Raw genomic sequence first — 13,518 nt, forward strand, 5'->3', positions numbered from 1 at the left:
ACATGTCGGCTCGCTAACAGGCCTGGCCCTAAAGTTTATCTGACTGGTTAATGCAGCTGCTTGGTGAATGAGGGATTCAGAGTTCACACCCCAGACTGCACCTACACATGCATTCATTCATTGGTCACTCCGATTGTCTCCATCCGTTTTTCTCTTGGCCTTTCAGCACGCTCTGTTGGACACAATTTACAATCACAGCATTACAACAGTTTTGCACAGATTATGCTAGTGGTTGCCGAAGTGGGGTCCCCGGGGTCAAATACATATTCATTTGGACGGGTCCTTGGACGGGTCGTACAGGATTATAGTAGATTTAAGATTATACCTTTATCCAAGGAGGGTATTAGAACATGCTTTCAACTGACTGACTCTCTGTACTGTTATTTTCTCCTATGTTCTGAACCCCCAACCCCCCCCCCCCCCTTCTCTCTCTCTCTCATGCACCCGCAGCGCTCTCTGAATTGCAACAACACGTACATCGAGGACGGGCCGCTGTATCGCTCTGCGATCGGGGAGTCCACCGTGTCACTGGACAGCACAGTCAGGTCAGCCAAGAGCAGCTACCTGGCTTACACACTCAGGTACAAACACCGCATGGCTCGCTACAGTTAACACACTAACCACATGGCTCGCTAGCTAGCTGCTTAAAATACAATAGGACTGAGCTAAGCGTGCTCTACTGACAGTAGTTTAAGGAATCAAGGACGGGTGCAGACTCACAGCAAACAGTCATAACCCATTAAGACCAGGAAAAGATCATGTCATTTTAGATTTTAACCATTATTTTATACTTTGGCTATTCAAAAATAGCAGATATACAAGCGCTATGAGCTTGTAGATCTGCTATTTTTGAAAAATCGTTAACATTTGTGTAAATCTTTGAATATATATAATTTTTTTTAAAGCGAACTAAAACCTTTGCTTCTGGGGGTCCCTGGAACAAAATATTGAGATGGGGGTCCGCAGCCAAATACATATACATTTTGGGAGTCACCGCTGCTATATACAGTACAGCGTGGTGTATATAGCAACAGAAACAGTCCACTCTTCAAATCAGAAAAATAATTGTATTTATTTATTTACCGCAGCAAACGTGCAAAATATATTGTGTGAGTGCGGACTGATCGCTAGCCAGCTAACACACACTGACCGCATGGCAAAGCTGGTTACACACGGTCTTTGCAAGCGTGTGTGTGTGTGTGTGTGTGTGTGTGTGTGTGTGTGTGTGTGTGTGTGTGTGTGTGTGTGTGTGTGTGTGTGTGTGTGTGTGTGTGTGTGCATTTTTTGGGTGTAATAATAATATAGAAAGCTTTATTGGTCATAAATAGACCCATTAACACTGTGGAGTTTGCATGGTTTATAGCAGTCCCTCAATGCATGGATGACTGTGGGCTTTGTTTATATTTAAACCCATTTTTATTTGTGTGGGTCATAGGTCATATTGTTCTGTGTTCTTTACTTCTGCTGATGTACGTCTGACACATGCTAACACCGACCCAGTACACACACACACACACACACACACACACACACACACACACACACACACACACACACACACACACACACACACACACACACACACACACACACACACACACACCCTGCTTTTTCTCACTTTGCTTCATTTTTATTACTTAAAGGAATACTTCACCCATTCTATCAATTACTCACCCCATGAAGCATTGAATTCATGGAGATTTGTTGTTGTCGCATTCCTGAGCCAATATCCAATATTTGACTAGTTGAGGTCAAATATTGGACTTCATTGAGCAAGAACAAGAGCAAAACCATATTGTTTTTTAACCTGAATCATCAGTTGACTCATCAGTGATTACACTGTGAGAGTTGTTTTGGGGTTTAGATTATTCTTTTATATAGTTTACTTTTGGTCTCCTGGAGTCCTCAATTATTGGATTATTGGCTCAGGAATGCAGGGGAAAAAAAGATCTCCACAAATTCAAGGCTTCACGGGGTGAGTAATTATTTGGGTGAAGTTTTCCTTGAAAATCTGTTGCTCTTTCTGCACTCGCATGTTGCTCCACAATGCCCCAGTGTTGATTTTGACAGCAAATATTTATTAAGTTTTCGTCATAGTCTTTTGAATAAAATTCCATTTAGTTTTAGTCATATTTTAGTCATCTGAAATGTTTTACTGTTAGTCTAGTCTACTAAATATCATAAGATTATAGTCGACTAAATCTACAGTTGATTTAGTCGACTAAAAAGTATTGTGGCGGTGCCTTGATGGCGTCGTAATGGCTGATTTTACACTTGGTTGCATGCTGAAAATAGCCGATCTACAAGCTCACAACGTGTCGCAGCGCGACGCGTTGTGAGCTTGAAGATCGGCTATTTTCAGAGCGCAACACACGAGCGCAACCAAACATAAAATGACTTGTCTTTTAGTTCTACTGGATCTCTTCTCCACTAGTCCCTCACTAACATTTTAGTCTAGTTTTTATTTGTTGACAAAATCAACTCTGCAATGCACATCAACGTCTGCATGCCAGAGCGCACAGGGATTATGCAGATGCATGGCCTCCATGCAAAAACACAACAGACCCACCATGTCATACCATGTGTTTGTGATAATAACCTCTTTATTATGTTTACAGGACATTTCATGACACAAATAAAACAAGGGCAACAACTTTCTCAAAAACATGAATATGTCATTTCACCACATTAACCCAGGCATCTTACTAGTTAATAATAGCCGAACATTTGGCAAAAATAGGAGAACATTCAGTGAAAATAGCAGATCTACAACGTGGAACGTCTTGTGAGCTTGTACATTTTCAGAAAATATATTTTGGTGTAGAGGGAAAAGGAGGGGACCAGGTACAGTATAGACCCTGGTTGAACCGGCTCAGCAAGTATATAGGATGTAAATGGCTAATCTATAATACACAAGAGGCCGTGGTGTATCATGCTTTTATGACAGCTAAGGCTGTTTTTGGCACAACACGGAAGTAGAGTGTTTTTAACATCTGTTGCTGTGATTTAACACGATAAATCACAATCTCGCCTGTATTATTGCTTTTATAACAACATTGCCAGTGACTAGCAACAAGATACAGACCAAACATTTTATGTTGCCAACCAAAACCCAGCCTAGGCAGGTGTTACACTATTCAACAGTGAACTTCAAACGCTAAATGGAACACACATAATGCACTGTGTGTGGACCATATACGTTAAACAACAGCAGCGTTTTTTTGTTCTGCTGCGGTGTGTTTATACTGGTGAGTTCTGTGAATGGATGTTATATCCCATTCAATCCGGCTATTCAAAAATAGCAGATATACAAGCTCATAGCGCGGCACCGAGTGCCGCGCTATGAGCTTGTAGATCTGCTATTTTTTCTTTTTGAAATCATGAACATTTGTGCAAATCTTTAAATCATATTTTATTGTTTTATCTATTATTCATTGCAAGTGTCATTGCTAATCTACTGACGCAGTTGTCATTTTCACGCCCAGCGCCCATAATGTTTTACAGTCCAAATGTAGATGTGCCCGCGGGCATGATGATCTTACAATGAGGTGTAGTCAGGCAAAGTGTTGGCACATTGCCATCTAGAGCATTGGTTGGCCATATTTAGCTATTCAAAAATAGCAGATATACAAGCTCATAGCGCGTTACTTCATGCCCGCTATGAGCTTGTAGATTAGCTATTTTTGAAAAATATAGATTTTTTTTGCAAACCTTTTGAATATATATATATATATATATATATATATATATATATATATATATATTGACAGGAAAAAGTCTGAGAAGCACTGATCTAGAGGGAGCTAAAACTCGGCGCCCGGCGCAGGGCACATTATTCAGATCCTAGGATGCATATCATGTATGCAGGTTCTGGTTCACAGCGCGCGTTCGCTCTGTTTGCAATGAAAATCCGTCCGAATTCACAGGGTGTCACGTTTAGCACATCTCTCATGTTCAACAGTGACAGACATGGAAAAACAGACACTTTGTTTTCACTGCGGATGAACGGTGTCACATTGACCTGCTTTTAAATCAGTTTGTACAGAATCGCACGTTTGAAGCCGTAAAGCTGTCATTAGTGCGTAATGGGAGCTGAAACAGGGGGTCAACAAGAGAGAGATACCCCCCGGGGAGATATGACATGCTGTATTGATGGATTACATAACAGAGAGAGAGATTGAGAAATGTTAACACACACACACACACACACACACACACACACACACACACACACACACACACACACACACACACACACACACACACACACACACACACACACACACACACACACACACACACACACACACACACACACACACACACGGTTTACCCTCCAGGTAAACACTTCAACACAGGCTGCTTCTAAGAGAACAGCTACACTAGTGCATGATGGGAAATGAAGTTCTACTCCATGAACAATAATAATAAGAGTGACTGTTAACCATTTGATATGTTTCTGTGCTGAGAAATGGATCAAAGAGAGGAGGAGAGGAGCAAACGCTGAAAGAGGGAGGGAAGAGAAGGGAAAGAGCGAGGGAAGAGAAGCAGAGAGGGAGAGAACGAGAGCAGAATGGAAAAACACAACACTGTTTATTTGGCTGGGATTCTGATTTGAAGTTGTTTCTAGCCTCCAGGTTCAAATGTCTTCCCGAACAGAGATGATAAACAGCTCGGTGGAAACTAATTACATTAAGCGCAGCTTCCAATGTTTGACTCTTTTTTTATGCTGTCAAACTGCACAATCTTCTGGCGGAAAGGCTGTGTTTTTTTTTGTGACGGCTGTCACAATGAACCATCGTTCACATTCACTCTGATGCTTAACTCTCTCCTCTCCTCTCCTCTCTCCATGTCTCCTCGTCCTGTTCAGGGAGGACTCGGGACAGAAGCCCAGCGTGTCTTCGGGGACAGCCAAGGGACACACAGACCTGGACGGTCCTCTGTTCCACAGGAACGGCACCAAGGGAGACGGTGAGACACACACACACACACACACACACACACACACACACACACACACACACACACACACACACACACACACACACACACACACACACACACACACACACACACACACACACACAGGGACTGACATAATACATAATAACAACACAATACTGCCTCCTCAAAGTTGGTATTATGACTTTATACAATGTCAGATACTTGAATGTGTCCTTATATTATCATCACTTTACCCAAATCCAGCTCAAGTGGAGTTAAGAGGTTTTTGACCAGTGAATGTGGAGATAGTTGTTATGTCCATCATTGATTAGAATGACCAAGTCAGACAGAAAAAAAACTCCAATGGAGTTAAGAGGTTTAACTTTTTAATACTTTTCATTGGTTCACTATTGTAAAACACAGACGTAAAGGGTGTTCAATAGCACTGATTTGTCAAAGTCTGCTCATTCTAAATGAATCCATGTCTTTGTGTCAGACTCTGACTCGGACAGTGAGTTGTCGGTGGACGAACACAGCTCATCGTACGCGTCGTCGCACTCCTCCGACAGCGAGGACGACCACCTGGACATCAAACCCCAGTGGAACAACGAGAGACAACCTGTCCACAGCACACCCAAAGGTACATGTCTCTAACATATTGATATATCACACCCAAAGGTACATGTCTCTAACACATTGATATATCACACCCAAAGGTACATGTCTCTAACACAGTGGTTCTCAAACTTTTTAGCTCGAGACCCAAAAGAGACATTTTATGTCCCCCCGGGACCCAAACTAGTGAAAATAGCCGATCTATAAGCTCACAACGCGTCGCATCGCTATTTCCGCTATTTCTTAAAAGTTATCTTTTTTGTTTTGTTTTATTTTTCTAAATTATGGAATTTCTTTTTTAAAAGATCATTAATTTATTAAATTCTATTCAAAAATGTTTGAATTTGCATTTAATTTAAAAAGATTTTTTAAGGATTTTTTTCAAAACGTTTTGAAATAATAATAAATACAAATGTGGGACACAAAAACAATAAAGGCATATTTACTGTACTAGCGACCCATGAAAATGCATCCGCGACCCACAAATAGGTCCCGACCCACTGTTTGGGAAACAGTGCTCTAACTCTAATTGATAAATCCCACCCAATGTCTCTAAAATCTTAATATATTATCCAAAGTTACCTAAAGTTATCTTTAGTTATCTAAATACTTAAGTTTATATACTTTAGTTATCTAAAGTATTTTTCACAAGTAAAAATATTTAAAATATATCTGTATAGTTCTTAACGTATAGAAAGTTGGAGATAGCTATTTTGTACCATCTTGGCAACAGCTTTAAGCGGAAGATGTTAAGTATATAAATGTAACACTTATTGCACAGTATAGTTTTATTGTAAAAGTAAAATCATGTGTTCTAAAAGCATGCTAATCACATGTGTGTGGTGTGGAATCGTGTGTGTTTCACCATTTTAAGATAAAGGTCATCCGGTGGAGGCAGTGGCCAATCACGTGAAGCCTTACTGGCCGACGGAGCCAACCACAGCCAGTGACAGTGAGGAGCCAGGCGGGCTGGAGAGGCTAAAGGTGGAGACCAAGGTGAACGTAGAGCTCAACCATGTGGCGGACAGAGAGCGGGAGGAAACAGCGCCCCCTGCCCAGGCCAACAGCAACACCAACCAGCAGCCCGAGCACAGGAAGGGTGAGATAGTCTGTTATCTTCAATAATAACCAACTGCCATCCATTAAGTTGGATTAATCGCTTCACTTTAATGAGGAGGCAAACCCACATCTGGTGTAGCTCGACCGATGTATTGGTTTGGCTATTATTTGACTTATTTGATAGCGTCGGTCAATCAATCGATTATTGCAGCCAATAATGCGCCTTCCTGGTCCTCTTGACAAAAGGCAGTGGGATTTCTGCATTGGATTTTTGATTGTTGCCAGAAATAAGCTCTGTGGCAAATAAACGTTCATGATGCTCACACGTTTGGGTAGGATAATCTTCAAAATGAACACCTGTTTTATGTTTTTTTAATTTAAATAAATGTAAGCCTAAATGTGATCACCAGAAGTAAAAATCAAACGTTACGCTACGAACAAACAATATCATGGCCGCATGTTTTGAATGTCACCACCACTAAGGCTTGTGAGTTCGGCACGATGATGTGTAATAATGTCCCCAACAACGTCTGTAGTTTAATTTAGCCAACTTTGTTAGCAAATGCCAACACTTTCAAAATTCCCTGGTGGGATATTTTACTATGTTATGTATTTTATGTTGTAGAAAACAAAAGGTGAAAATCTGTTAACCACAGACCTTATATCAGGCATTTAACAACAAAACTAAACAAACCAAAAAACAACAACATAGACTTTGAGAAAGAGAACCAGGAAGTGAAAAATACTAACTTGTTTCCAAGTTTTCGGGGCTACAAACTTAGCCACTCTGTTCCGTAAATAAGCTAAATATCTCCAGTGGTGGAAAAAGTAGGGTTTTACTTAAGTAAAAGTATCGATACTGCAATGTAGAAGTACTCTGTTACAAGTAAAAGTCCGGAATTCAAAATTTACTTTAGTAAAAGTACAAAAGTATTAGTACAAAAATGTTTGAAAATAGCAGATCTACAAGCTCACAACGCAGGTATAAAATCAGGCTAAAGTGGTTCATGTATGTTTTATAATGTAATAATTTATATCTACAAAGGAACTAGTAACTAAAGTTTTCAAATGATTGTAGTGGAGTAAAAGTACAATATTTGCCTCTGAGATGTAGTGGAGTAGAAGTAAAAGTACAGAAAAAGTACAGTACTATGGGGGCGGCCATAGCTGAGTGGTTAGTGAGCCCGCCTAGGGAACCAGAGGCCCTGGTTGCCCCAGGTACGATTCCAGGCCAGGCCAGCATATGTGTCGATGAAATGAAATTCGTCCCTGAGCAAGACTCTTAACTCCTAATTGCTCACAGGCCCTCATTGGAAACAAGACCGCAAAGACTTTCATGAACGTCCTGTTAAAAGGAATTATCCTTATCCTTACTTGAGTAAATGTACTTAGTTACTTTACACCACTGAATATCTCCTGTCCTTCAGGTATTTTAAAGAACAAGATAAGCTACCCTCCTCCGCTGACCGACAAGAACATGAAGAACCGTCTGAGGGAGAAGCTCAGCGACTACAACCCTCCCACCATCACCTCCCCTCCCCCGACCAAGAACAACACCACCACCACCACCTCGTCGCCGCCCCCGCCCGCCCCTCCGCCCTCCACCGTCAACTCCGTCAAGCCCCCCGTGGCCCCCAGGCCCGTGCAGGTCACCGGACCCCCGGCCCAGATCACCACCACCACCACTGGCCCCGTGGTGTACCGGGAGACCAACGGCGGCCTGGCGATGCACCTCAAGTCCCCCACGGTCAACGGAGGCAACGAGTCCGAATCTGAGTCAGTATAGTCCTCTAATTATCACAGTATCTATGTGTCCGTGTTCGCCACTAGAGACCCGCCCATGTATCGTCGCTGTGGGGCAGAAACCTCCTATCTCTATATTCTAACGTTGTGTGTTTTTTCGTAAATGAACGCCCTACTTGATCATTCTACAGCATCACACAAAAGCATCAAAAGTAGCAGATCTACAAGCTCGAAAACGCGGCACGAAGCGACGCGTTTCGAGCTTGTAGATCTGCTACTTTTGATATTTTTGAATTTGAATCCTGAAAAGTAACAGTTTTGGACATATGAGGTCTCCACCCGACAGAGACGATAAGCGTAAAGCATATCATATGTACCCATTTTTAACCACTCCAAAAGCTGGCGTTCCCTATTACGGCCGTTGGGTCGAAATAGGCGAACATTTTGAAAAGTTTCAATATCGACGATCGACTTTAAACCCGCCGTGTGTATCGCCGAGGAGGACCTGAGGGGAGTGCGGTCGGTGCCCAGTGTGAAATCGGTCGGATCGGCAGTTCTGGACGACCCAGGTCTCTGTCCAGATCTTCACACACGGGAACGGGACCACACTCCCTCGGGCCCTCTGCGATACGCGCCCCGACTCAGGTACGATCTTAAAGGAGTAGTTCACTCAAAACATTACTTATTTTCGATCAATTACACACCCCATGAAGCCTTGAATTCATGGAGATTTTCTAGTTTTTGTCGCAACTACTCCTTTAACCCATTAAGACCTGAGGCGATTCTTAAACTCTTTTTTGAAAAAAAAACGTTTAAAAAAAAGTCAAGATTTTTTTTGAATAGCAGATCTACAAGCTTGTAGCTATGAGCTTGTAGATCACATCAAACCTGATTTTTGTACCTGATTGCTGTAATCGCACTAATGCTGTGCATGTCAACGCTTTAATCTAATTATTACCATAACCTGATTATTCCCAGTAATGGCCTTATTAACGTGCTTGTAAACAGTGACGAGATTACTTGTTTATGTTTTTACATAAGTGATCTACTGCAGTGGTTCTCAACATGTCATTGTCCGGTCCCAGGGGGTCCCCAACTAAATGTTTGATAGTTAAGAACAAAATTGACCCTTACTGGTCTGTAAATAATTGAACTCTGAGCGTATACAAACGGGTCCATTTGGTCCCATCTAACACTGATGATTTTACAGTGCAGATTGGGGGTCCCAGAGATAAAACTGGGATCAAATGGGGGGGAGGGGGGGCAACTTTTTACATCAATGCAACTTTTACATAAAAAAGGTTGAGAAACACTGGTCTACTGTATTCAACCACAACATGGATGAATTCAGGAGACCACCGCGCTGCATGTTTTTACGGCCCACCTCCCTGCACTCATCTAACCTCGCATGTCCTACCCCCCTCTCCCCTCCCTCCCCTTCTCTTTTTTTTACCTCTCTTTCACATCCCTCTCTCCTTTCGTCTTTTCCTGCATCCCTCCCTCCCTCCCTCTCGGTTTTTCTCTGTCTCTGTCCTCCCAGTGACAGTAATGAGACTTCAATCTGACCTGATAGGAAAACGCAGAGCAGTCTTCCCCTGTGAGAGGAGGCGCACACACACACACCTCCACAGGAGAGAGGAGGAGGAGAACACAAGAGGAGGAGGAGGAGGAGGAGATGACAATAAAAGAGAAGTGATTGCGGATGAGATGGGCGAGAGGAGGGATTCTGCATTGAAGAGAGAGAGAGAGAGAGCGAGAGTGACGCTCCAAGTATTCCAGAGGCCCTATCTCTATCTATCTATCTATCTATCTATCTATCTATCTATCTATCTATCTATCTATCTATCTATCTATCTATCTATCTATCTATCTCTGTCCATCTATCTATCTATCTATCTATCTATCTATCTATCTATCTATCTATCTATCTATCTATCTATCTATCTATCTATCTATCTATCTATCTATCTATCTCTGTCTGTCCATCTATCTCTGTCCATCTCTATCCATCTATCTACCTCTATCCATCTATCTCTATCTATTCGTCCGTCCATCCGTCCGTTCCACGTCTGTTCCGCCCCTCTCTCACTTCCTCTCTCTGGAGCAGCAGCAGTGCCCTCTACAGACTGCCTGAGTGAAGAACACGGTTAAAGAAAAGACAGATGAAAGGATAAAGGGAACGTTGGACTGAAACGGGACACAACAGAACCTCGTGTGCCAAAAAAAACAAACCACTAAAAGGAGCGAGAATTGAAAGGAAAAAAAGAAAAGAAAAACTCCCCCAGAATGCACTGTGAGCCCGCCAGAACCGGAAACAAAGCTGCCTTCTCCTCCATGGACGATTGTGAGGGATTTTTTTTTTGTCCCCCACAAGCTGATCTAGGGTGATTTTGTTGAAATATTAAACCACTAACATGGGGGAAAACGTCTGATCTTTGGTCAGTGTGTAGCAGCGGTTTCCGGTACACATGGACATAACGTAGATACAGGTGTGCGGCCGCCGAGTGCGGCGTCAGACTCGAAACGATGCATGCTTGTGCAGCCCCCGTTTGTAGTCCAAATGGTTTACAAAGGACTACAAGTTCCACATAAGCACTGGTGGGACGTCCTGTGTCGATAGGATTATTCCAGACATGAAGCTTGTTGTACGCATGTGTTCATCTCAGAGTGGCGCAAAATATCGTCGTCACTCAGACTTTTTTGGGACAGACTCACAGACTCACCAAGTGCTCTTCCAGACAGATGTGCATTCAGAGTGTAATTAATTGTAGATATTTCTAAAGCAAAAGAAACAAGTCTATTTTGTATAGCTTCTGAATGGAAGAAAAATCCTATCGTATGTTGTTTTTAATTGACTGATGTGCAAATGAGTCAAAATGTGTGCCTTTTGTCCCGTGTGCCTGGATTCAGGTTTCAAGGTCCTTACACACCAAGAGCATTTTTTTTCGTGCAATTAATTAGCCCGAAAATATATATTTTTGACATGTTATTTGTGTCATCATGAGTTCACACAGAACGTCCACACAGAACATGAATACTAAGCAATTTTTATTCGCAACGAGGGTGTCGATTTCTCAACACATATAAAGCAATCAACCTGTATGAACGAGGGATCCACTTTAAGAAGTTTCATGAAAGATATTCGGCGACACATTTTCGTATTATATATGGACGTGTTTATTCGTCACGCCTGCGGTGTGTAAAGACCTTTATGCATGCATAGAAACACTCATGTATGAGTGTTTGTGTATAATACAATGTGGTAAACATAATTATTACATTGTACATGCATAGTACCATGCACCAAATACAATGCAGATGGATGTGTACACCCAGTAAACACACACATTTGGTTGTGTGATCCACCATGTCACAAGTGCTCATACACTGCCAAATCCCGGGTGTTCGTTTTTACTCTGAGAGTGTAAATTGGACCCGCATACGGACCTCAGAGTTAAATCAAGACTCAGGAATTTGCAGTGTACAAAGTCCCCTTTTTTCAGGTCTAAATGGAAGGTGCTGTAAGTGATATTTTTGGGTTAAAACAAAAAGGTTTTTGTTAAAAAGTTAAAGGTTTTTGTTAAAAGGTTAATCATTGCTTTAGAGTGTCCAGTAACAGGGGCTCTCCCCATCTCTTGGGCTCATTAGAAACAGAACATTTAATTTCAGTCGGGTTGCTATTTCATCCAAATCAGGAGAGAGAGTTTTTCAGCTTAAATGTTATTGTGCTGGAGAGAGAGAGATAACCCTATTGGTGAACAAACACTTTATAGCAATGATCGCTATCAGAATATAACAAAAACAAATCACTTACACCACTTTGAACAGTTATTTAGTGGAATGTGACAGGGTTCCCCTGTCTGTCCAAGCACTGTGCTTTAAAGCCTGAGTTATACTTATCTTCGCAGGGCCGCGTCGCTCGTCAACAATAGCAGATCCGCAAGCCCACAGTGAGCTTGCAGATCTGCTATCTTTGACGAGCGACACCATTGTCCAACAGAGAATGAATTAAGCATAAGACTAAGACACTTTCCCGGTGTCCGTTCTGCCTGATTGATTGATTGTATTGAGCACACACAAACACAAACACAAACACACCGCGTTACCAAAGTCCTGGATACAATACGAGGTTGGGTTGTACTTAAGTACAGTACTTGAGTAAATGTGTTTAGCTACTTTCCACCACTGACTTTGGCTCACTCTCGAGTTCACTTCGAATAGTGGAGATACTGTAGACTTGCTCTTTTAAAGCTGCAATCCGTAAGTTGCATGACAGACCACAGATCTACCACTCCCCGCAAGATGTAATCCCCGCTTGGCCTGGGGAGACAATGTGCTTATGAGCTTTTGGCAGTACTACTTGTCAACCAGTAGGTGTCCTACCCGACACCACGGTCTAAATGTCTCAATGGAAGAGTAGGGAGCCCACCTCCAACCACTACTGATGTACTAGTGATATTGTATCAACATTCTCTACCATACAGATCGGTTAAACTATGAGTTTGGGATTGCAGCTTTAAGAAAGTCATGAAAATAAAAGCTCCTAAGAGCCTTTAAGTAAGGGATTTGCAGTGTTTAGTTAAAGTGGAGTATTTACCCAGCAGATGGCTGCTCAGGTGGCTCAGATGAGTGGGGGGGGGGGGGGGGGGGGTGGAGGGTGGGGTGGATCAGTAAGGAGTTAATGTCTTGCTCAGGGACACCACGACACATGTATACTGGGTGAGCCATGGGGTCGAACCGGCGACCTTCCTTCTGATTCCCAGACGCGTTCTCTGCCCACTTAGCTATGCTGCCCCCACCTGGCCGGTAGGCTACAGTAGATCTCCACCCCCTGAATTGTTTGAATTAAAAGGAACTTGACCTGGAACCTGACACAAGGGCTACAAGACCCACGTACGTCCTGTAGTCCTTTTCACTACCTGGTACAATGAAAATGTATTTAAAGTTTACTCCCCACCGAATGCCTGTATACACCCCCTTACACACACACACAGAAGAGAAACTGAAAGAAAACAAATCCCTGACCCAGTGTTTTGCTTTTATATAATCAATGCTGTTTATAAATGTCCTTTGTTTTTTTGTTTTGTTTTTTATGATCCAAGACACTGGAAATGTTTTGTAACATAATGTATATTTATTTTTTATGGTTTTAAGACA

At 42.2% G+C, this 13,518-nt stretch overlaps 1 protein-coding gene across 4 annotated transcripts in view; it reads left to right on the plus strand.

Moving 5' to 3' along the window:
* The window catches only part of celsr1a (cadherin EGF LAG seven-pass G-type receptor 1a), a 156,902-nt gene extending 146,516 nt beyond the window's left edge, over positions 1-10,386 (plus strand). For 2 of the 4 annotated variants that reach the window (XM_080421304.1, XM_080421307.1), the window contains 6 exons: positions 451-581; positions 4,871-4,971; positions 5,441-5,584; positions 6,434-6,658; positions 8,046-8,394; positions 9,935-10,386. In XM_080421304.1, the coding sequence (XP_080277430.1) occupies positions 451-581; positions 4,871-4,971; positions 5,441-5,584; positions 6,434-6,658; positions 8,046-8,394; positions 9,935-9,962 (978 nt within the window). In that variant the 3' untranslated portion in view covers positions 9,963-10,386. Of the gene's footprint in view, positions 1-450; positions 582-4,870; positions 4,972-5,440; positions 5,585-6,433; positions 6,659-8,045; positions 8,395-9,901 lie in introns of all 4 variants that reach the window. The other 2 variants (XM_080421305.1, XM_080421306.1) reach the window with 2 other exon arrangements.
* Positions 10,387-13,518: the final 3,132 nt, after the last annotated feature.

The sequence above is a fragment of the Gymnoscopelus braueri genome (assembly GCF_963280865.1).
Source record: "Gymnoscopelus braueri genome assembly, chromosome: 23".
Taxonomy (NCBI): Eukaryota; Metazoa; Chordata; class Actinopteri; order Myctophiformes; family Myctophidae; genus Gymnoscopelus; species Gymnoscopelus braueri.